Source organism: Rhipicephalus sanguineus, chromosome 6, assembly GCF_013339695.2.
Source record: "Rhipicephalus sanguineus isolate Rsan-2018 chromosome 6, BIME_Rsan_1.4, whole genome shotgun sequence".
In the NCBI taxonomy this organism is placed as follows: Eukaryota; Metazoa; Arthropoda; class Arachnida; order Ixodida; family Ixodidae; genus Rhipicephalus; species Rhipicephalus sanguineus.
This window is the reverse complement of record NC_051181.1, coordinates 32,992,438-33,017,320: the sequence shown is the minus strand read 5'-3', so window position 1 is coordinate 33,017,320 and position 24,883 is coordinate 32,992,438. Positions and strand designations below refer to the sequence as shown.

At 49.2% G+C, this 24,883-nt stretch overlaps 1 protein-coding gene across 1 annotated transcript in view; it reads left to right on the top strand.

Moving 5' to 3' along the window:
• Positions 1-24,671, top strand: part of LOC119395681 (uncharacterized) — a 56,288-nt gene extending 31,617 nt beyond the window's left edge. Inside the window, exons 2-5 of the mRNA XM_037662678.2 lie at positions 1,598-1,749; positions 13,205-13,272; positions 16,957-17,034; positions 24,475-24,671. Coding sequence (XP_037518606.1) covers positions 1,598-1,749; positions 13,205-13,272; positions 16,957-17,034; positions 24,475-24,611 — 435 coding nt within the window. The 3' untranslated portion in view covers positions 24,612-24,671. The remainder of the gene's footprint in view (positions 1-1,597; positions 1,750-13,204; positions 13,273-16,956; positions 17,035-24,474) is intronic.
• Positions 24,672-24,883: the final 212 nt, after the last annotated feature.

The window sequence follows — 24,883 nt, the reverse complement described above, 5'->3', positions numbered from 1 at the left end:
ACAGCTTGCGTTTCCGGTTTGCTTGGTGTTTTTTTGTATTTTCTTGCTTTTTTTTTTCTTTCTGCGATAAACAGTTGAGAACGCTTTCGGCGGCCAATGTGGTTGTTGCACCTGCGGTGATAAACAAGAATTACAATATGCAAGAGAGACGCGTCACCGGCGCCGCGCATGCTCATATTTGGCTTATGTCCGACTGCATATGTCGCTCGTGCAGTTCCGAGCGCGATGTTCCGTCATTCTGGACATGAGTGTTGACCACTGTACAGCGAGTATTGCATGTACAGGGTCGTCCACATTTAATGTGAACACCTCATTAGTATTCAAGACCTCACTGATGTTTATGTTTAATACATAATTCGGAAAATTATCATTGTGCTTATGGGCACCATGATTACGCGTCATATAACGGACATTTTCCTCGTGAGGTAGAATAAACCTTTAGTTTTACCGGCTTGCATACTAATGAGGTGTTCATCTTAGATGTGGTCGACCCTGTACTTTGAGTCTTTCCTTTACTGGGCACAGGTTCGCCCAATGAAACGTTTCATCCTTTACCGACAGGGTCGCGCTTTCTTCACCGTCACAACCACGTGACAATGCACATCGGTGCTACCACGCTCCCTGCTGTCATGAGGCAGGCAGTTCATCCCACCAACGCAGTTAATCCTCCCTAATGAGACACTGACGTCATGGAACAGGCACTTCATCTCACCTAAAGGGACACTAACGTCATGGGACAGACGGACATCCTCTTGCGAGCTCTGGAATGGTTCTTTGCCTGGATCCTTCTGTAGCAACCGTAGCGGAATGTGCGAACCTCACCCAAGTAATACATCTCTGGGGAGCCGGGATTCTGACTGTGTAAGTGCTTGTGCCCGCCTTTATACATCAGGGGTCTCAAACACGCGGCCCGCAAGCCGCATGTGGCCCGCGGACATCTCGCTTGCGGCCCGGCCCGCGCATGACTGTCTTCGTCTCATGTATATATTTATTTTCTACATAATTATGTTCATGAGCTACACAGACGTGAGTGATCTCACGCATTTTTTAGGCTCCCCATGTGGTCATCATGTGTTAAAACGTAACCGTGTAGCAAAAACTATATATCGGAATCTGCGTCCAGATTTCGGTCATTCTTGAGATTAGTATCAATATGGTTCTCAATACCTGACGTCAAATCCCTCTCTGAAATGAACCGCATATGAAATATGGGAAAGCCTTTCTTTCTTTCTTTCTTTCAATGGCAACGATAGGTGGTATTTCGTTCAACACCCAACCACTTCCCCCAAACCCGCCCCGATCTTCGTCAGTTTCCCGGCCCTCGGGGGAGACAATTTCCTGATAGTGGCCTGATAGGTGAGGCATGTTTGAGACCACTGCTATTCATGCATAGAGACGGATATAAGCTGGGAGGCGCGTTCGACAGAGGAGATCGAACGGCAGCCCATCTTGGCCTCCTAAACGTTTTGCTACGATGGCGTCGTCGGCTGGCTTTTGTGCGTGTGTGTGTGTGTGTGTGTGTGTGTGTGTGTGTGTGTGTGTGTGTGTGTGCGCGCGCGCGCGCGTTAATTAACGGGATCGCCCTTGCTCAGTGCAGGTTTTCTCCAGCTTTCCGTACTCAGTGGCCATATCGGACTCGGACAACGACACCATATTCGAGTGCGTGGTCGCCAACAGGACGCAGATTGATCCGGAATCACAGACAGCCACGTTTGTCTGGCACTTCAAGGAGACTGACCATTCACCTGAGTAGTAACAGTCCTCTGCTTTCTGTGCCATGATATAAGTTGGCTGATTGATTGATTTTTTGGTGATTGACGCCTCTGGTGCTGATGACGCATTAAAAAGACAAGGCACAGACAGTTTCTCAATCCTTGCCAAGTAATGGAGATTGTTTCAGATACGAGACGGTACTTGCAGTGTCGCTGTCTACGAAATAGAAATAATAACAAGCGCGCGATGTATCGGTGCCTGTGGTGACACATCGTGCGCTTGTTACAGTTTCTATTTTGTGTGCAGCTCTTTTTTTTGCACTTACCTCCTATTTCTCTGTTTCTTTTCACAGCTGAGCTGTATATGGGGAGGGTACCATAGAATTTACCTCTCCGAAAAAAAACGCCAGGCCTGCGCTAAAACCGCAGCACAGTCACAGCGAAAGCTGGAAGAGCGGCGTTTCTAGAGCCCGTTAAGCTCTCTTGGGGCTACAATACAAGTACACTAGAAAGGTACCCACTACGCCATAAATCACAATTTTTGTGAAGTTTGGAAGCACCTACTAAGCCATTATTCGTCATTCTGCGGAGAAGCGAGGCACCAGCTACACGTCTGTAAGGCATTATGTGCACTTTGTTCACGCGACAACTGATGACGATGAAGAATTATGGCTCAGCCCTTTGTAATGGGTTGGAATCTTTAAACGGCCCACCAGTTATGTAATTTGCATTGGGTGACGCCCGGTCGCTATTTCCCTCTCCCGTCATGCTGTATAACATACATTGACGTGGGAAAGAGACGGGGGGGAGCGAATAACTTTACTGAGACCCCGAGGAAATGGATCATACGCTTATGGGCTTCCTTGCAACCAATACAAGTGCCCTTGCGAGGAACCCACTACGCTATAAATGATTGTAATTTTTGAGAAGTAGGCCAGCAGGCACTCGATATAGAAGTAGAAGGTGTCGCCGTACGTGCACTTGTCGACACAGGCGCTGTCGTTTCTGTAATTAGTGAAAAACTGTGCCGCAATTTGAGAAAAGTCACAACGCCTCTTACCAATCTTGCCCTGCGTACGGCGACCTCGCATTACATATCACCGACGGCTCAGTGCACAGCTCGCGTTGTTATTCAAGATGTTTGGTATGCCGTCAAGTTTGTCGTTCTTCCTCGCTCATCCTACGACGTCATACTAGGATGGGATTTCCTTTCTGCCCATCAGGCCCTCGTCGACTGCGCTCGTGCTGAACTGACATTGACGACTCCGTGCCCCGACCTCGACGACCGCAGTGCGCCTAAAGTATTTGCCGCAGCCGACGTCCACATCGCGCCTTTGTCCGCCGTTCTAGTGCCTGTGTTTTCGCCTGCTGCCACTAATTCGACCCTACTGTTTCAACCGTCTATAGCTAGTGCGCGCCGTCGAACCTTCCTCCTCCCATTTGCCGTCATCGACTTTTCCAATGGTTCCGCGGCCCTTTACGCGTGCAACGTCTCTGCTTGCCCGTATATCCTACTACGTGGCGAGTGTCTGGGGACCCTCGAGACCTTGGATTGCATTTTCGAAGACCCAATGCTTCCAGACAAGCCATCGCTACCGACTTGTGCCATTACACCTGCAACTGACACCGAAGTTCCTATGGACGTGTTTCGCAAATCTATCGACTCCCACCTCACGCCTGGGCAGCAGGAACAGCTGGTCAAGCTCCTCCAGCGTTTTAGAGCCTCCTTCGACCACGACCAGCCTTCCTTAGGTCGAGCGTCAGCTGTTGTTCACCGTATTGATACCGGTCAACAGGCACCATTGCGGCAGCGTCCATACCGCGTGTCAACTGCCGAACGCCGTGTCATCAGTGACCAGGTCGATGACATGCTCAAACGTGGCATAGTCCAACCATCCAGCAGTCCCTGGGCCTCTCCAGTTGTGCTGGTGAAGAAGAAGGACGGATCCATCAGATTCTGCGTGGATTACCGGCGTCTCAACCGAATCACCCGCAAGGATGTCTATCCTCTGCCGCGCATCGACGACGCCTTAGACTGCCTACAGGGAGCAGAATTCTTCTCTTCGTTAGATCTGCGCTCTGGATACTGGCAGGTACCCATGGCGGAGGCCGATCGCGAAAAAACAGCTTTCGTCACGCCTGACGGGCTCTACGAATTCACAGTCATGCCCTTCGGCCTTTGCAACGCGCCAGCTACATTCGAGCGAATGATGGACACGATCCTTCGAGGCCTCAAGTGGAATATTTGCCTCTGTTACTTAAACGACATTGTCGTCTTTTCCACCGATTTTTCGACCCATTTAGCCCGCCTTGAGCAAGTTCTCGCTTGCCTCTCCGCCGCGGGACTGCAACTGAACTTGAAGAAGTGCCACTTCGCCGCTCGAAAGCTTACGATTCTAGGCCACGTGGTTTCGAAGGACGGCATTCTCCCTGACCCAGCCAAACTTACAGCCGTTTCAGCGTTTCCAAAACCGACTACCATCAAACAGCTCCGAAGCTTCATTGGTCTTTGTTCTTATTTCCGGCGCTTCGTTCGCAATTTCGCGACCATCATCGCTCCTTTGACCAAGCTCCTCGCCGGCTCTAGTGATCTTTCGGCGTGGTCTCCCCCTTGTGACGATGCTTTCAACGAACTGCGCCGCCTCCTTACGTCGCCGCCTATTTTGCGACACTATGACCCATCTGCACCCACAGAAATCCACACAGACGCTAGCGGTGTCGGGCTGGGCGCTGTTCTTGCGCAGCGGAAAGACGGCTTTCAAGAGTACGTCGTTGCCTACGCAAGCCGAACTCTTAGTAAAGCCGAAAGCAACTATTCTGTCACCGAAAAGGAGTGCCTGGCTATTATTTGGGCGATAGAGAAATTTCGGCCTTACGTGTATGGACGCCCTTTTGACATCGTGACTGACCACCACGCCCTTTGCTGGTTGTCGTCACTAAAGGATCCAAGTGGTCGCCTCGCCCGATGGGCGTTACGCCTACAAGAGTACGATATCCGCGTGGTGTATCGCTCGGGCCGCAAACATTCGGACGCCGACGCCCTCTCCCGTTCGCCCCTTTCTTCTGACCCTGCCTGCTGCACAAGTCCTCTCTGTGATACCACTGCCCTCACCATCGCCGACATGCCATCTGAGCAGCGCAAGGACCCGTGGCTTGCATCCATTCTGGACATACTTGCTGGTCGGACCGCTCCTCCCTCTACTCGCACGTTGCGTCGTCAAGTCGAGCACTTCACCACTCGCGATGACGTGCTTTACCGACGAAACTACACACCCGGTGGCCGTCAGTGGCTACTCGTCATTCCACGTCACCTGCGGTCCGAAATTTGTTCCACATTCCATGATGACCCCCAATGTGGCCACGCAGGTTTTCTCAAGACGTATTCTCGGATCAGGCTCCGATATTACTGGCGTGGTATGTACCGTTTTATTCAACGGTACGTTCGGGCTTGTTCCACATGCCAGAGACGTAAGACTCCTCCTCAACACGCCGGCGGGCCCTTATTACCTTTGCCATGCCCCTCCCGGCCGTTCGACCGCGTCGGCATCGACATCTACGGTCCCCTTCCGAGCACTGCAGACGGTAACCGTTGGATCATCGTTGCCGTCGACCACCTCACGCGGTACGCCGAAACTTCACCTCTTCCTTCATCTACAGCAAAAGACGTTGCCAGTTTCATTCTGCACAATCTCGTCCTTCGTCATGGAGCACCTCGAGAGTTGCTAAGTGATCGTGGCCGCGTGTTCCTCTCAGAGGTCATCACAGCATTGCTGCGTGAGTGCCGCGTCGTCCACCGTACCACAAGCGCCTATCACCCCCAAACCAATGGAATGACAGAACGCTTCAACCGCACCCTTGGTGACATGCTGTCTATGTACATCTCGTCAGACCACTCAAATTGGGACCGAGTACTACCGTTTATTACGTTCGCCTATAACACCGCCATTCAAAGCACTACTGGGCTTTCCCCTTTTTTTCTCCTTTACGGACGCGAACCTTCCTGCACTATGGACACCATTCTTTTGTACAGACCTGACGCCTCCGAGTCCACGACTCTATCCCAAGCCGCTACATACGCTGAAGAATGCCGCCAACTGGCACGGTCATTCACAACACAAGACCAAGGGCGCCAGAAGCACCACCACGACGCATCCACTGACGCTCCATCCTACGATCCAGGCTCGCTCGTCTGGCTGCGTGTCCCTTCTGCTACTCCTGGCCTTTCCACCAAGTTGGTCCCCAAGTACCACGGCCCATATCGTATACTCCAAAAAACATCACCGGTGAACTACCTCATCGAGCCCATGGAACCATCTCCTGACCATCGTCGCCGTGGCCAGGAAATTGTCCACGTGTCTAGAATCAAGCAGTGCTACGACCCTCCCGTGTTTACTGGTCCCTAGGTCGCCAGGATGGCTCCTTATTTCGCGGGGAATAATTGTACTGAATATGAATGACAGACGCTCCGCTGTTACTGAAGACGACGACGACGATCGATGGCCGTGGTTGTCGCTCGCGCACGCGCTCGCCAGTAGCCAGACCTGCCTGATAAAGAGCCTTTCGCAAAGCAACGTCTGACCTTTTCTTGACGTACAACACCCCTATTTCAATATATATATATATATATATATATATATATATGTATATATTGTTACGGGGAGAAAAAGGCGTTGAAGGTTATATTTACAAGGTATATACAGAGGACAAAGCCAGGCACACAAGATGGAGCCAACTCCGCGCGGAATCAGGGAACGTCGTCCTCTTTCATCACGTCTCCCTCTTCATCTTCGGTAGCGCTTCGTAGCATCACCCCCGGCGGCGAAGGCACCGACCCGGTGCTTGATTGGTCCGAGTGATACCGCTTGAGTCGAGTGACGTGAACAATTTCAGGGGGTCGCGCTATGGTAGTGTCCAGAGGTTTGACTTCGTACGTGACGTCGGTGACTTGGCGCAGGACACGGTACGGACCAGAGTACGGAGAAGTCAACTTCTCGCACAGGCCAACTCGCCGTGACGGCGTCCAAAGAAGGACCATGTCACCAGGATTGAAGTGGATATCGCGGTGGCGGGCGTCGTAGATGCGTCGTTATTTTTCCTGCGAAGTGCTAAGACGAAGGCGGGCAACCTCGCGTGCCTCTGCAGCTCTAGCGATGGCATCACGAGCGTACTCTGATGTCGTATCAAGAACGGGAGGAAGGAGCGTGTCGAAGGGCAGCGTGGGTTCTGGTCCGTAGAGGAGAAAAAACGGAGAGAAACCTGCGGAATCATGCCGAGACGTGTTGTAGGCAAAGGTTACGAACGCCAGAGCTTCGTCCCAGTCACAATGATCTGGAGAAATATACATGGCGAGCATGTCTGTTATAGTTCTGTTCAGCCGCTCAGTTAGGCCGTTGGTCTGAGGGTGATACGCAGTGGTGAACTTGTGTTTTGTAGCGCAAGAGTGCAAAATGTCTTGGACTACCTTGGATAGAAAGTATCGGCCCCGGTCTGTAATGAGCTGTCGAGGAGCGCCGTGACGAAGAATGACGTCTTCGAGGAGAAAGTCAGCGACGTCGGTTGCGCAACTGGTAGGGATAGCCCGTGTGATCGCATACCGAGTGCTGTAATCTGTGGCAACAGCTATCCACTTGTTTCCACTGATGGATAGAGGAAAAGGGCCGAGAAGGTCAAGACCAACCCTGTAAAATGGTTCGGTTGGTATCTCGATGGGTTGAAGGCGCCCTGCTGGAAGGGTGGCTGGTGTTTTGCGGTGCTGACAAGGCTTGCACGAAGCGACGTAATGGCGAACGGAGCGGTAAATACCGGGCCAAAAGAAGCGACGTCGAACACGGTCATAGGTCCTTGAGACGCCCAGATGACCAGCGGTTGGAATGTCATGCAACTGTGCGAGTACAGTCTGACGCATATGTGTGGGTATAACCAGCAGGTCAGGTCCGTCAGGATGCATGTTGTGACGATATAAGATGCCATCTTGGAGCACAAACAGACGGAGAGATGGAGGAATTGTGGGACCACTCAGCCGGTTAATGATGTCTCTCAAGTGAGGATCACGTCGTTGCTCGTCTCCGATGTTGGCGAACGCTGAAAGTGCCAACACGAATGTAGACTCGCTGCTCTCAGGAGGATCTGGTGGGTCTACTGGATGACGCGACAAGCAATCTGCGTCCTCATGTTGGCGGCCCGTCTTATAGACAACGGTGAATGAATATTCTTGCAGCCGTAAGGCCCACCGACCCAGCCGTCCAGTAGGATCCTTTAACGATGAGAGCCAGCATAAGGAGTGGTGGTCGGTGACAACGGTGAACGGCCGTCCATACAAATATGGGCGAAATTTGCCCACCGCCCAGACGAGCGCAAGGCATTCGCATTCGGTGATAGAATAATTGTGCTCCGCGGGTGACAAAAGACGGCTAGCGTATGCAATGACACGGTCACTACCATGCTGTTGTTGAGCCAGAACAGCACCAATGCCATGGCCGCTGGCGTCGGTACGCACTTCTGTTGGAGCGGACATATCAAAGTGGCCGAGAATCGGTGGCGACGTGAGGCGCATGGTCAGTTCTGTGAAGGCACTGGCTTGTTCAGGACCCCACGCAAAAGCCACATCCTTCTTGAGTAGGTCCGTGCCAGAAAATGTGCCTGGGTCACGCGGTTTTGTCAGGACGACGGTGCGGTTAGTAGCGGCGGGTTGCCGCGCTGTTGGTTGCGGCGTGGCTGATCGAGGCACGGTCGTTGAGGTTTCCGACTCATCCTCATTCTCGTCGTGAGCAGGCATCGCAGAGGCAGCCAAGGAGCGTCCGCTGCGGAGAAGCGTCGTAAATGCTGAAGCTGGGAGAACCCGCACTCTCCACCAAAATGTTACGGGGAGAAAAAGGCGTTGAAGGTTATATTTACAAGGTATATACAGAGGACAAAGCCAGGCACACAAGATGGAGCCATGTCCGCGCGGAATCAGGGAACGTCGTCCTCTTTCATCACGTCTCCCTCTTCATCTTCGGTAGCGCTTCGTAGCAATATATATATATATATATATATATATATATATATATATATATATATATATATATATATATATATATATATATATATATATATATATATATATATATATAGTGTCCTCAACACTCGCAGGCCACAAAATTAAGTTGTTTGCTATGATCACAGTGGAGTGACCCAACTGTCTCTAGAATTCAACAAATGTTTGAATATGTTACACAAATAAATATACCATTCAGAATGTATTTCTAATATTTGCTCAATGTGCCGATCCAATCAAGCACTAAAAAATGGGCATTTTTGGAAGTAATTTTTCAGAAATAGCTTGAGATGAAAAGGGATAAAGATATGCGAACTTAAAGCAAATAAGTCTAGCTGCAACACAGAACGTTACCTTAAAGCTGAACATTAAAGCTGCAACACAGAACATTAGCTTAAAGCTGAACATTAAAGCTGAACATTAGCTGACTCACTGCCCGGAGAACCACAGGCACGACAATGCTATATTTTATTTGCACACCTACTTGCCTAAAAAAGTAGGCAAAGTACATGCGTCTTTGGCAATGCGACCGACTCATAATGCACAACTAAACGAATGAAAATTGACTGTTAGCTTAAAGATACTAAGCAGAACATTCACTGATTCACGAGCAAGTAGCCTCACGCACGGGTGCCTCGTGAAAAAGTGTGCTGTCCCAAGAAGCTTAGTCGAACATGGTGGTGACCCATGGTGTGCAATGTCTTGGGGGATTGCATTCAGAGCAGTACGATAACACCTGTCTATTTGTTTTGTTTGTTTTTAACACGAAAGTGTTTTATGCCGGAGTCCACCGAGACTTCAGTGACGTATTTCCGTCACGGAAATGACGTCAAAAAATGCGCTGATCAGATGGCAAAGAAAAACTTGGAAGAAAAGAAGTTCCATCAACGGGAGTCGAACCCATGACAACAGATGCCGGGCACGCTATCTACTACGCCACGGTCACATACTCTGGAGGCTTTGCAAACGCGCCTTTTATGTCTCACACTTTCCTTTCACAGTGCTATTGGTCAGCCGGGTGGTGTCGCTGTCTGGGAGCGGTAAAGCAGAGTAACGCTTCATGACCGTGGCCTCCGCGATTACCTCCTGCAACGCGTCGTTGCTACGCGTCCATCCCATTCGGCGTGTTTCGAATAGGAGAACTGCAATTTTTTCAACGCCTTAACACACCGCGAGATGGCTTCCTTAGCCCAAGCCTCGGCTTCGCTCATAGCAACCATCCATATTAACAATAGATGTGCCTCTGCGACGCGCGCCAGCCTCGCCTGGCTCACGCTGTAAGATATATTGTCACGTGCTACAGAAGGACTTAAACTAGGAAATACTACACCGGCGGAGAAACGCACACAAAACTGGGAAGATGGCGGCCAAAACAACAACAACTCCGAGCGAGAGCACACACTGTCCCAGAACATCTTCTTCCATTCTTGTGGATTGCTGGCTCGCTCTCGCCGTACCTGGTGAGCAGGTGACAATATAGTATATACCTTACACCGTGGCCTGGCTGTAACACCGCGTTCCCCGCTTAAGGTCTCCCCGAGAAAAATTGCGGCCGGGCTATATGCTAGACAAGACGCGCGTTGCGTTTCCCTCTAGTCCCGCCGCGGTGTTCAATAACTCTAACACGCGGCAGGATGGCGACTTTAGCCCAAGTTCCCCGTCTAATCAGTGATGCTCTTCTCGCTGTCACGCCGCTTTCTTTGATTATGCTCTACTACAGCTACCACAAATGTTTGTTTATTCATTGATCATAAACGTTATTCGCCGGGATGGAGATGTGGCAGCAAGCGTCAACGTGGGTGCATCCACGTTAAACGCTGCTGTAGCTTCCAAACACCAACAGACATCGTATATCAATGTACAGTAAACATTCAACTACTTCTCTCAAGACACGTTTTACTTTCGTGTTATACCGATTGCTATCACGGAGGAATCAACCATATTTTTTATCAACTAAAACTTTTCGTTGGCCTAGTTGGTTCATTTGAGCAGTGAATAAAAGGCGTCAACGAAACAAAAAGAAGAGACAAGGCGTACGTCCTTGTCTCTTCTTCGTCTTCGTTTCCTTGACGCCTTTTATTCACTGGTGATGTTTTGTATTTATTTATTTTTTGCTGAGGCCCCATAAATCGAATATTTGCGATTAGATCATTATTTTTAAAAAATGGAGAGCTATAATGCCTCTGCACAAAGCACTACTGCCAAAGAAAATCTACTCCAGCGCTTTTCAAATGGGTGCCGCAGTGCTACATTTGACCTGCCAAGGGGGGCCAGCCCTTCCTTAAAAATTGGAGGGGGGGGGCCGGGCCTTTCCTGACTTTCAGTCCTGATTCATCACGGTACACCACCAGTGACAGTGAACGTACGGAAGCGTTTCTGCGATCGCTCTAGTCATGGTGCTCTGCCCTGTATTTGGATGCAAGAACCGCAGCCAAACCATGAAGAGACGGCAATCTGCGAACATAAACCTTTTCCACCTACCATAGGTAGTTCACAATGAGTGCGACCACACGAAGACGCTAAGCGCGAAGCGGTGCTGTTTGCGGCTGGAACGTGTCAGGCGCACCGTTTCACCGACCGTGCCGACATCAGAGTGTGCGGCGCCTACTTCGTATCAGATAAGCTCGAAGTGCTGGGGCATTTCTCACACTACGAAATAAGAAAACAAATTGGATTCATAGGCAGGCCGTCCAAGCTGTGGGACGAGACGAATCCCGATTGGGCGACGACGGTTGTGCACGGATACAGCGCGCGCCACGAAGGCTTTCAGCTCTTTGAGCACACGAAAAGATGGCGCATGCAGAAAGATGACACTGATGCGATGGTGGCGGCAGCAGTTGAGGAGTCGATCGACGCCACAAGCGGCGACGCAGTGGAAGACCAGCCCCCACCAGAAGACGAAAGCCACAAGGAAAAAATTACACCATTTCCTGCTAAAGGGGACCATGAGGCGATGCGAAGCTGGAGCACTTGCACGATCGCGTTCCACTGGCGTTCGTTGGGCATGCTACCGACCTCGCGTCATGGAACGCGAAGAGGAACGCTGCGCGCGTCTTATCTTCCCTCTAGCCTGGCCGTTAATTCTCACAGGGCGAGCGGGGAACGCGGTCGACAGGCGCGCGAGAGGGCGGCAGCGTAGGAGAGGAGAGAGAGGGGGAGGGGGCGCGCATGCGCTGGTGCTCATCGCGGCGTTGCGCAGAATTTCGGCATGTCTAGCCTGCGTTTCAGAGGAAGATTGGGTAGGGGAGAGGGGAAGTGGAGAGGGGAAGGGGAGAGGGTGAATGGGGAGGGTGAGTGGAGAGAAGGTTTGTGGAGAGGGTATGCGCATGCGCAGTAAGGGTGGTCACGCCGCACACCACCACCGGTTTGAACTCCGCTATAAGATGCTTCGCATCTAAAATGAGCTTGGTTTGTGTTTTTCTCAAGCGACTTCAGCGCTTTCATCTCTTGCAGGGTCACGAAGCTCAAGGACGAGGTAGTTGACGATGTCCTCGTTCGTGACTTCAAGTAGGAAATTGGCATCCGTTGATGTATCGGCGCCCGATCACAGCGTGTGCGGGTCGACAGTGTCGCACATTCGCATCTTTTCCTAGCATCGAGCGCGCACTGATCCGATTAACTAAGCGTAATATACTACGCTAAGGAGCTCTCCGCTGGGAGCGGGTGACATTACGCCTAGAACGCCACGAAAACTCCACGAAAACTTCCAGTCAAGTAATCTGTGAATGGCGCTGCATAGAACGAGGCAACATCTGATCCACCGATATGGCCGTCACGTCGACTGAGCTACGGTCGTGATGTCGCGTGGAAGTGACAGAACGTGCATGCAACCTCGCAGGATGACGTTACTGCGTGTGGAGACTTGTGTAGACGGAGGACGGGATCGTGATTTCTGCCTTGTATGTATCGCCGAATGCATCACACTGCGTTGTTGAAAGGTTCATGGCTACCGTTTTGTCGGCGTTAGTTGCGATGACACTACCCCAGTGGTCGTTGTTGGGGATTTCAATGCAGATGCGTCGGGACCGAAGAGCGAGTGGTTTACGCGCTTAGTGTTGGAGACATTTCACATGCGAAGCCACACCGATCCGGCCCAACCGACCACCCAGCGGCGTTATCGGTTTGACATTGTCGAAGTATTTGTCTGCAGTTGTAGGTGTGCCGATGAGTGTATATCGTAGCGATCACAGAGACATGGTGACCGTGTTTGCTAAGTTATAACGAGTGATGCAATGAAGTCTTCACTACGCGCTTTCTTACCATGATGTTTACAGCTCCGTTGGTCATCCATCTTCGCATGGCGTTATGAACCCGATTTTGTGTTTCGTTCTGTTCTGATTATTTCCCCAAATGAGGGAATTGAGGCTGTAGGGAAGTTGGTTAGAATAATACGCGCCGAGTCACTCTGTCTGCACTAAAGGAGCAAACTTCACAACTCGTCATCCGACTTGTGCAGGCAGGAAATTCCATTCCATGGACGGCCTGGATCGAGTCCGGGAAAGATGGAGGTTACTGTCGGTGATGGTAAGTTATAAACGCTAGCTGTAATTACGGGAACTAAGCTAGCAGAATCCTTGAAAGAGTTGTTTCAGAACGAAGCTGTCTTGGTCTACCCTGTGCCATCGTCGTCGTCGTAGTGGTAGTGGTAGTAGTAGTAGTAGCAGTAGTAGTAGGCGTCACGAAGTTCACGTGACCAGCGGGGAAGTGAATAAAAATAAATTAACTTAGATTATGATGATGATGACTTTTTTCAAATAAGTAACGTGGAAAGATGATGATGACTTTCGTACAAAGTACTGGAAAAGCAATTCGCACTTTCAAAAATTACGCTAGTTAAATCAATACAGTAATTATAGTAAACCAAGGCAAGGTACCTGGCGCGTAAGAGTGTCATGTAGATAACAGGGGGCGCGCACTTGACACGCGTATTTACGTTACCAAGGAATCTAGCTGACTAATCACATACAATCGCGCGCTTATAGCTTCACTGTCCGACGGTTTTCAGGGCGTGGAACACTGTGGCTGAAATTTTTTTGATTGATTGATCGATCGATCGACTAATTAATTGATTGATTGGTTGGCTGATCTTCATCAAGAAGGAGGAAAGGAAGGAAATGTAGGAAGGCCAACCAAACGCGCGTGCGGTTTGCTATCCTACGCTAGGGCAGGTGATTAAAGGATTAAAGGATGGAAAGATAGAAGTGATTATGCGTAAAAACCGCGGGGAGGTAAAAAACGTTCCTGCTTTGCGTCGAAACGCAAAGCATGCACGTCGAAAGAAAAATTGGTTCGTATCTTGCACGTTCGATAGGACTTTCTACGCTGCGTTCGCAAAGTACAATTATAAAGAAATCTTATTTGGTATTGTATACTAAGAAAAATTTGATGCGGGACGTCAAACATATCGCATTCCACCGTAAAAATTAACGCACGTCTGACCACATTACTAAATCACAATATTAGATGAGCCATTCTGTCTACACAAGATTCCAGTACTTGTGGCGCATACTGAGTTGTTTTGAGCTTGCCGATGAATATGTGAAGTATGTTTAACAGTGATTGAAGGACCACGAGCATTGATTTGTCTTCTTCACATAGCTTGTCAGTCGAACGTTCAGAGTTCAATGTTGCCATTGCACACTGTGAACCTACCTGGCTGTGACTTCGGCAACGTAGGCCAAGCTGCGTCTGTGGTATTCATGCTTTCCTTGGTGGTCTGGTTTGTACCGGCTGCCGTCGGTACGCGTGGCCATTGCTTTGGCAATGTAGTTCAAGCTGGATTTGCAACAACCGTGCATTTTATATGGCACTCTCCACTGTAGCGGCCGCCAACGGCCAGGCTGATCAGGGAGTTTCTGAAGCGAAGCACAGGAGGTGCCTTGCAGACGCAGAGGCATTGGCTTTCTATTGGTGAATCCCATTGGCGGATTCGGAGTGGCTGATGAACTCTGCGCCGGAGCCAATGGAACATAAGTGCCCTCGCCAGAGCAAATGGTAGGGGGCGCTAGCGTACATCTGTTTCGCAAGCGCCGAGCATTCCTCGCGTTTCGTGTCGTTTTTGCCTTCACGGGTGCGAGCGGAGAGAACGGGCGCGATCGGACAGCGCATTACATCACGCACGCGGTACGCCACGCTCTGCGCACGCGCGGGGAGCCCGCGATTTCCTATCGGATCCGCCGCTGTTCGCGGGGTAGAGAGAGCTGCTCCGTGGAGTGAATCATCTGGCGGCGGAGCTGCTCCAGATCTGCCAATGAAACATACAGGGAGCACTCTCAATCCGCCAATGGAACAGAATTGCTCCGAATGGAGCAGAAAAACTGCTACAGTATGTGCTCCGAATCTGCCAATGGAATTCACCATATGACGAATTTCGCTGACGATAATGACGTTTTCTGATGATGTTGGAACGGCCCCTCGCCATTTGTTTCAGTGCAGCTATTTCCATTTTGATGTTTTGGCACTCCTATAACAAAGCTTTGTGGGATTAATTAATATTCGAACAATTGAGAACAGTGGCTTCGTGCGGCGAGAAGACACTGCCATATTTTCGCATACGTTTTTTCACGAGACCCAGCTTCGTGGAGTCGTAACATAGTAGTGGCTTCGGCGCAAAAGGTCGGACAGGATGGCAAAAATCATTGGTGGTGCCGCTGCTTTAATAAAAATAATATTAATACCTTAAGTTTTACGTGCGAAAACCACGATATGGTATGAAGCACGCCGTAGTGGAGGGCTTCGAAAATTTTGACCACCTGGTGTTCTTTAACGAGCACTAACATCGCACAGTACACGGGAACCTAGCATTTCCCTCCATCGCAAATGCGACCGCCGCAGCCGGGATCGAACCTGCGAAATTCGGGTTCGATCCGGACACCGAAACCGCTACGCCACCGTGGCGGACGATGACGCTGCTTTCGTTGGCCGATTTGAAAAGAACATCCAAATAGGAGCAAGCAATGGCATCACAGCACACTTAGACATGAACATGACAACAGCAAGGTAAGCTATAAAACGACGAAGAATTTGGCACCCATCAAATAAGCTCTTTAAAAGCAGCATTAGGCAGCAACGATGTAATTTCGTTCAGTGGAGCGAAAATCAGTGTTACCCAAAGTGGGAGGTTTGAGGAAACGGGGCCGCCTATGCACCATGTGCTTAGATGGCATTCTGGGGGCCACAGGTAAACGTCCACGTGAGCTTAAAGAACATGTAACTGATTGCTATCACAGAAGGTCACATATTCACAGTGTCACTAGGAATAATCAGCGACTCAACGGTACTTAGCAACAGCATGTATATTGTCATTCTGCCAAGGGAAGTCTTTATTTGCCGATAATTATATTTTACGGACTTATGACCTCACTCGTTTTCGTCGAAATATGTGCACTTTCTGCACTGGAAACACATGAACACAGCGGCACATACGCCATGAAGCTCATGGATGCACATACGCCAAACACGGGTGGTTAATTAAGAAACTATCCAGAGGACAGGACAGGACATGACAGGACAGGACGTCCTGTCCTCTCCCTTGGTCCCTGTGTTTTGAGCTCTAAGGCTTCGTTCAATATGCAGAGAAACGTGGCGTGCGACCGGCTATAGTGTTTACACAGCCTTGCGGACTGATAGGATATTTCAATCGTTCCTGTGGTACCATTAAGGGCAGAAGTTTTACGTAAAGAGCATGCGTGCTGCTAATCCAGTGACGAGAGCGAAAAGTCTCGTTGGTGAAATAACGTTTCTCCGACACATTTAGTGCTGCTGGCAAACTGGCCACTGTTTCTGTATTGGCTCTTATATCAGTCAATTCAGGTTATCCTACAGATAAAGCTAAGTACTAAATGTGTACCGTTACTTCGGCATCACAGTCTTTATTGACACGATAAAGTCCGTAGCATAGGGAATAAAATACGCATCTCGAAAATATTTTATGCGTAGACTATACCCACTCTTTACTTGGCCTATTACTCCATCCTTGTCCAGTGAAGGGTAGCCAGTCGTACTCGGTCCTGAATAGTGTCCCTGCTTTTCATTTATCCTTCCTCTCTTCTCCTTAATATGGCCATATATCGCAATTCATGATAAGGCAAAGTGTTTTTTAAGAGGTATGTAGACAACCTTGCATACTGCACAGGTTTCTTTCTAAAAAAAAGAGCTTTATTGCAACTGTTCTCGTTTCGAGACACCGGCCGCCAACTCTCCTTTCAGACCCAACAGTCATAGAGGGAGTCTTCTACTACTTCAGCAAGGACTGTAACGTGATGGACCTCGACTACCATGGGCACCGTAAGTGGCAGTGTTGTATATTCCCATGCAGGTGGTTTTACCATGGCAGCTTTTTATTTAATGGCGCGTCACAAGTCAAAACAGTGCGAGGAAGGTTAACACAGACAAGCGCTCATCCCCAACATGAGAAACATGTCTCATAAAGAGGAAAATCCGGCGTCCGCCTGAACACTAAAGTAACCAAAAGTCAGCACAAAGAAATAACAGGAAAAAGTTCAGCTCGCCACCCCCCAAGCTCGATATCGGCAGGCTAGGGACTGGCGCCTGTCACAAACTAACAGGCACCCCAATGTATTAATCCTCATTAACATCCACCCAACGTAGTGCCTGGACACATGTCTGTGGTGTCGGGAGCGACCATCCCTCCCCCGCATAGCGTGCACGTATAGACTCAGGCCACCTGAAATGAATAAACTCATATAAGAGGTAGTGGGACGTCTGGCTTGCGAGCAAGGATCAGGAGAGCCAAGTATCTCTGCTCAGTCAGACCCAGCGCCCCGCACTGCCAGTGTGGTCCTGGACTAGAGGACCCACTCACCTTCATCCTAATACCCTACACTCTAAGAAAAAGAGTATAGGTGACTCTTTTCGGAGAGTTCTGACTTGCCACGTACACGACCCTCTTTAAAGAGTCATGGTGACTTTCTTGGTGTGTTTCTTGAGCGTTTCGGCGCGCTCTAGGAGAGTACCGTGACCCTCCAGAAAGAGTGCAAGAACTCTTATCTGAAAGATCACATTGCCACTTATGAGTGAGTCAGACGACTCTTGCCGGTAACACTCCTACGGGTGTCAAACGACACACACCGAAGCGTCAAGCGACTCCACAGCTATCTTAAGTTACTCAATTGACCCATTCTCTACTTTTGCGTGACTACTGTTGGAAATAGTGAAGTATTAATTTTACACAAGTCCAATGATTCTTGCCATTGTGCCCAGCGACTGCAAAAAAGAAATAATAGTTCAATTTTAGCATTATTTTAATAAAACTCTTCAAAACAACACACCTTTTCCAGCAGAGTAATCTAGAAAGCGCGAAAAGATGGTCTGTGATTTCTAATTAAGCCGTTGAGATATTCCTTATTTACGCGCTTGTGTGAGTATGGCCAACAAATGCGTGACAGTGATGTGCATAGTAAAATATGGTGCAAAATAAACTGCAGAAATCGGCATCATGTTTCCATATTTATTCCTTATGATTATGAATAAATCAAAAAGTGGTGACGGCTGGAGGCATCAGACTTGTGTAGTCGCTGCGAGGGTGCTATGCAGGATGGCCCGCGCTTCTCGGGCACACGAGTTTACTCCGAGCTCGCATTACGGGCTCGGAGCTTACCGAGGTCGCAGACATTGAATAGTCCTGTCTTGATTGTAAAGGTTTTAATTATCACGACGTTAATCACTCAGGTTTAATTCGCAAGGTCCTGAATAGTACAGAGGTAATTAGCATAATCCTAATTTCCACTATCCTAATTAGCATGATCTCGGTGAGTTAGGTCTTGATTATCTTGGTTTTAATTACACGCCCCTAATTAGCGTCGTGTTAATTAGCATGGTCTTAATTAGTTTGCTCTTAGCGTTACACGGCTCCATTAGCGTGGTCTTAGTAAGACGTGGCTTAATTAGCTCGGTCTTAGCATGATTCGGCTTGATCAGCTTCGCCATAGCATGTCCTGACTTAGCTAGGTATGCCGCCCAGCCAATTAGCTAATGAGCCGGCCACACCTACTCGGGGAGCGAGCAGACGATTAATTAGAGGACGAAGAGGGCGCGCGCCGGCCGAGCAACGCGCTAGAATGTAGAGGCCGACCATGGTGATCATACACGTGGCCTCGGCGATTAGCTCTAGTCGCGGTATTGTAAGGCGCTCGGTAGGAACTAATCTCAGATGTCATGGGGCTGATTATTCTAAAGGATACTTAGTGCAGACATTAAACGCTTGAAAATGGATTCAAACGGCCCGCGAACACATAAAAAATATAGTTAGTAGAACTTTCTGCCACTTTTCTTGCATGGTGCACTTCTACATTCAGTGGAACGACAAACAAATGAAAGAAGTTGCCTCTAGTTTGAAGGCACCACCCAACCTTCTCGACCGCGCTCGACGTGACGCCGAGTTCCATCGTAGCCAATGGAACGGAGCGCGCGCTCAGGGATGTATTTCACCTCCTCGTACTGTTAGCTCGTTCAAAAGGGGTGTTGCCAGAGCTCGGAAAGATCCCGAGTTTCGCCAAACATCCTGCATAGCATCCCTGCTCAGCGTGCGCCGCCGTGAAAGACGGTATCTCAAAAGCAGAACGTGATACCATGATGAGAAAATGGAATTGCAGTAAGAGTTTGCGAACCCTACACAATAAATGATTTGCACAGACATAATGAAGGCGCACAACAAAACAACAAATGCAAACAGGCATGGTAAGGAACCAAGCTTTATGCCGTTATCGTGTAAAATAAAACTTGCAAATAGCTTTTGCAACACGTCACTTGGCGACAAACTTGCAGCACAAGATGACGTAACAACAACAAACGAAATTGGTTTAGGTTCCTTTGCGTGGGTGCCAATCACTTCTTCTCCTAAGTGGTGTTGTCCAACCAAAGGAAATCTAGGACCTGCTGCCTCGTTGACAGGGCAAACGCCGCTGTTGATTTTCCCATCAAGAGTGGTGAGGCGCCAGGCCATAGCGACACCCTCGTTTCCCCGAGTGTGGCTGTCAACTGGAGTGAAAAGGCGAGAGAAGCGATCCGGGACTCTGGGAACAACCAACACACACACACTGATTACTTGTATTTAAACCACCCTTTGTTCAACACACCGTTACTGCACACACATCTGACACGTGTGTTTCGTTTTAAATATTTTCGCCACGAAAACAAATTTTCACGTAAAAGAAGGCGGGAACTTCGTTTCGCAATAGGCACTGGCTATGCAGGAATGAAAGCACTTCTTTTCTGAGAAATCGCTTCAAAATTTGCCCTCAGTATAAGCTCGGCTTTGCGCCGGCATATTCCAAACCCAAGCGCATCCTCCGGCAGTCGGGGGCACGTTGTGAGCGGTTACTAGACGGATTTAGTTGGGCGTCCGCAGCACCTCTGTGGACGCAGCCTGCCAGCCATTTCCTATGGCAGGCTGCGTGCGTAAAGCTGTTGCGGACGCTCAACTAAATCTGTCCACTGACCACCTGTTTTACAAACATAACGCATCCTTAGATACTCAAACACATGCAAGTACGGGCGTCTGAACGACAACCAGCGCGCGCGGACGCCGTCTACGTCGAGATCAGACATGTCATATGCTTGAATTATCACACATAGCTCCCACAGTGACATACACTCACCCGATTCTGTTATAACGTCAAACGTCATCGCAGATGTAGGCAAACCACAAAAACAGCAAACAGAAACGACGAAAAAGAGTGCACGGCGGCGGCTGCAACAACGCACGCCGTCGAAAGTCTCCAGCTTTTCACCTTACCGGCAAGGCGTGTCCAACTTAAGTGTCTACCGCGGACGCGCTGGAAACATCGTACTATATCTGCATCTTAAACTACCGTCTTTAAGATAACAAAAACCTTTATATATACGCGCCTAAGTGTTCTGTGCACAGATTTTCTTAAATGCGAAGCATTTCCTAGCGAACCCTTGGTACTTTCAGCGTTTCTATCTATCTATCTATCTATCTATCTATCTATCTATCTATCTATCTATCTATCTATCTATCTATCTATCTATCTATCTATCTATCTATCTATCTAGCCGCCTACGTCTGGGTGCTCTCATGATCGCCTCCTTAACTTGGTGTAGACCAAAATTGGCATGGGAGGGTATGATGATTTGACGAATATGACTGTCGGGTCATGACATGAATAACGTGAAAATCCTGTTGCGTACGTCGTCAAACCCTTTCATCCAGACACGTGTGGCACATACCCGCTTACCACGGGCCGCGGTGTACGGAAGCAAAACCGCCATTTGGGCTAGTTGGTATCGATTCATCTTGAAGGTAAAGAAGGGGAGGCGCAAAACAAAATAGGGACACACATGCTGCACAGGTGATTGACTGCTTATGTCTACCCAGAAGCGGCGAGAACAGACATTGGTAGTTTAAATGCGAGAGCGTTAAGAAAATTCGACATCGGCAGCGTTGACCCGACGAATGGAAAGAATAAAAGTTAGGATCCCAGCAGGAATCGAACCCAAGCATTCTGCGTGGCAATCAGCTATTGTACCACAGAGCCACGCCAGGTCTCTAAGCTGATTTGGAAAAACAGCATATGCAGGCTTAATGTCGGTGCAACGTCAGTTGTGGTTGTGTGCTGGCTATCTAATTTTACAAGAAAGGAATAAACACTACATATGTACTCCTACGATAAAGGCTTCATACCAGATTAACGTCTTGTACAGCAACGTGCATAACGGTGTCAATTCGTTAACTGACATGATTCGAAGTAGTAGGCGCAATACGTGTGCAGTACCAACAATCATGCAACAGTCATGCAATACCAACACGTCCGGTTGCTCTCTCTCACATCGTTAACTGACAGCTTTATTTGGGCATCCGCAACAGCCCCGCGAACGTAGGTTGCTGTTGGAAATGGCTGGCAGTTTACTTTCGCAAAGCTTCTGCACACGCCCAGCGAAAGCTGTAGAATTAGTACCTACGAAAGCAGTATACTCACCGTTAGCAGGCGCACGTCGTCACTTCGAGCACAGAGCCTAGCGTCACCGCCACCCAAGATGCGCATGTTCACTCGAACACAATATTACAAGACAGGCAAGTGACGCAACCCGCGCAACCAACGCAACGCATTCCAAAAGACCGAGGCGACTGAGAGAGGAGGTGGAGGCGCCGCGCCAGGCGGCTCCGGAGCAGCAAACGCGCTATATGTACGGCGTATACGGCGACGTCTTCACCCCGGAAGCCACTCGAAACACACTTCACGGGAGTCTAGTGACTCTTTCAGAATAGCGAACTCTCTAATTCTGCTTCTACCTTCCAAAAGGGGTCAAATGGACACCCGATGAGAGTCACGGTGCCATGACTCTCTTTTGACTCTTTCTGTTGCTTAGAGTATACAGTAAAATGAAGTTTCTACTACTACTCACGTGAGGATGAAGATGCGGTCACTGACTAGGTCAAGGTGAAAACCCAGAGTCGTTTCGGAACCCGTACGGGTTCCTTGATCACACTAAGCAGGCAAGAGCCGTAAGTCTTGCGGCTCTTTGCGTAACAGCCGTAAGAGCCGTAAGCCTGGCGGCTCGTGCCTGCTTATAGTCGGATACAACTTAAGAATACAGGAGAGGCCCCGCCCAGACGACCGAAGCGCAGCAGCCGATCGCCTCCGTGACTTTTCTTTATTGTGAGGTATGAAAAAGAAAGAAAAAAATATATATAATAAAAATAAAACCTCGGCCTGCGCCATAATAATACTAAAGAAATAGTCCCGCTCGTGCACGCGCCGATGTTCTCCGAAGGCGGAGACACCGGCCGTTCCGCTCATGACGTCAGTCCCAAGTGCGCGCCCATTGGTGCAGGCTTGTGTTCATCCGCCTTTGAGAAGGAAATGCCGCTGCCTTCTAAGTTGTATCCGACTGTAGTGTGATCAAGGAACCGCTACGGGTCCCGAAACGTCTGTGTGTTTTCACCTTGACTTCGTCAGCGACCGCATCTTGATCCTCATCATGATACCTGACCAGACGAACTTTCGTCGAACTCTTGACTACTGCTCACGCGACCAAGGAATGACGGCGTCATTGTCGCCATCGGATGGCATTGTCGCTTCTTGAAACGTGAACCGATCCCGAAAGTAGTGCAGCAGAGGTGAGCTGCAGAAAGCTTCACACGGTGGGTGGGGGGGGGGGGGGCGAAAATGCAATTGACTGAGAAAATCAAATTATTGACAGCAAAGCTGTTAAGGCTAGCCGTAATTTGTGCTGCCTACGGGTATGTGCCGTGTGGCCTACGCGAAAATTATCATCACGGAGATTGGGTAAATCGCACTGGTCCACGAAAATGAGGACGAAAACTATCGTCATCAAACGGGTACGCTGGCATCATGATAATCTTCATAAACGGGCATGTGCCTCAGAAATTGGGTAAATCCCACTCACCACTGGTCCACAAAAAATGAAGAAGAACACTATCGTAATTTAACGGGTATGCGGAAAGGAGCCAAGCCAAAGAGTTAACTCGACAAGCTGCCGGCCCACTCTACCGACAACCTAGCTACAACCAGCCTAGCTAGAACTAGAATAAGCAGTCCGTAGATCTATGAGAGGTGCGAACGTTGGGTTTCAGCGCGAGGTTCTGTCTCTGGAGTTTGGACATCCGTGTCGTGTCTGTGACTGTCCCCTGGTTTAACTCGAAGCTCTATTCGCTGAGAATCAACGCAGAAACAACCTGCATCACCTAGCTAAGGCATAGAAACAACCTAGAAGCAATCAGATCAGTCTTCAGATTTCGTCCGTTTGGCTGTTTCCAGCATTGCACGGCTTTGTGCAAACTTCGCCCATTTTTTCTGTCAAGGAGCCAGCAAGATAACTAAAAGAACAAAGCTAATTTATTGCTAAATATATCACGTTCTCTCTCCAATATCTTACAACAAAGAACAACGCTAGTGGAATAACTTTCACTCTTCTGGGCATACGTTATCACTTGGCATAGAAAACTGAGCTAGTTGGCCTGGATTCACACTGTGCAGCGCTCACAAAAAAGACGAAAGAAGTTCACACGTCATGCACCGACTCTCAATGCAAGTTTCATGCAGAAAACTCGAAAAAAAACATGGTTGATCCCTCCGTCATAGGAATTGGTATAACACGAAAGTGAAACGTTTCCTCGCAGAAGTAGTTGAATGTTTATTATACAAAGATATACGAGCCTGTCTATTGGTGTTCGGCAGCTATAGCACCGCTTGATGTGCACGCACCCACGTTGACGCCCGATGGCACATGTTCATCGAGGACTAACATCCATGAACATGACTAAACCGTTCTGGTAGCTGTAGTAGTTAACATACACCTGGACACAGCATATGGCGAATCCCGCACGAACATGCACATAATAAACACTAACGCGACATGCACAGATACCAATGCAGGCATACGTTCGCATTTGCTCTATATACTTAGCGTTAGCTAAGGAGGTTGTCAACTTTTTTTCCGACAGAACACGTATCAAGATAAGAGAGTACATGCGCGATTTCGCTCTGAAGCCTTAACGCAGGTTCCAAGCGACGAGGATTCGCTGACCAGAAAATTCGCTGGAGCCAACATTCAGACCAGATGAATTTCGTTGTCATGAAGGTTACAAAGACAAATCCCCTAGGCGAAACGATGGCTCCAGTGAAGTTTCCTATTCGACGATTACTCATCACATACTCGCCACGTACACTGTCATTTGTTTTGGGACTTATTCGTTGTTCATTGTGTATCTGTGTCTCACAGAATGCCTTCTCTGGACGAAGTGGATATTCAAGGATTCCGTGCCGCAGCACTGCATCGATCACTTCGTGGACACGTGCGGCGTCGTGCCTCCAGCGCACAGCAGAGACCTCTGCCCTGACGGAGAAGGGGACTACTAGGTCTACGGGGGCGATATCAGGCATCCGAGATAATAAAAGGGTTCTGGGAACCTTGGAGGCCGTCATGACACGTTGCACTGAGTGAGTGAGTGAGTGAGTGAGTGAGTGAGTGAGTGAGTGAGTGAGTGAGTGAGTGAGTGAGTGAGTGAGTGAGTGAGTGAGTGAGTGAGTGAGTGAGTGAGTGAGGGAGTGAGGGAGGGAGGGAGGGAGGGAGGGAGTGAAGTCAACTTCAACAAATCTAGAGCTTCACGTTCAGTGGCAGGAACGTGCCA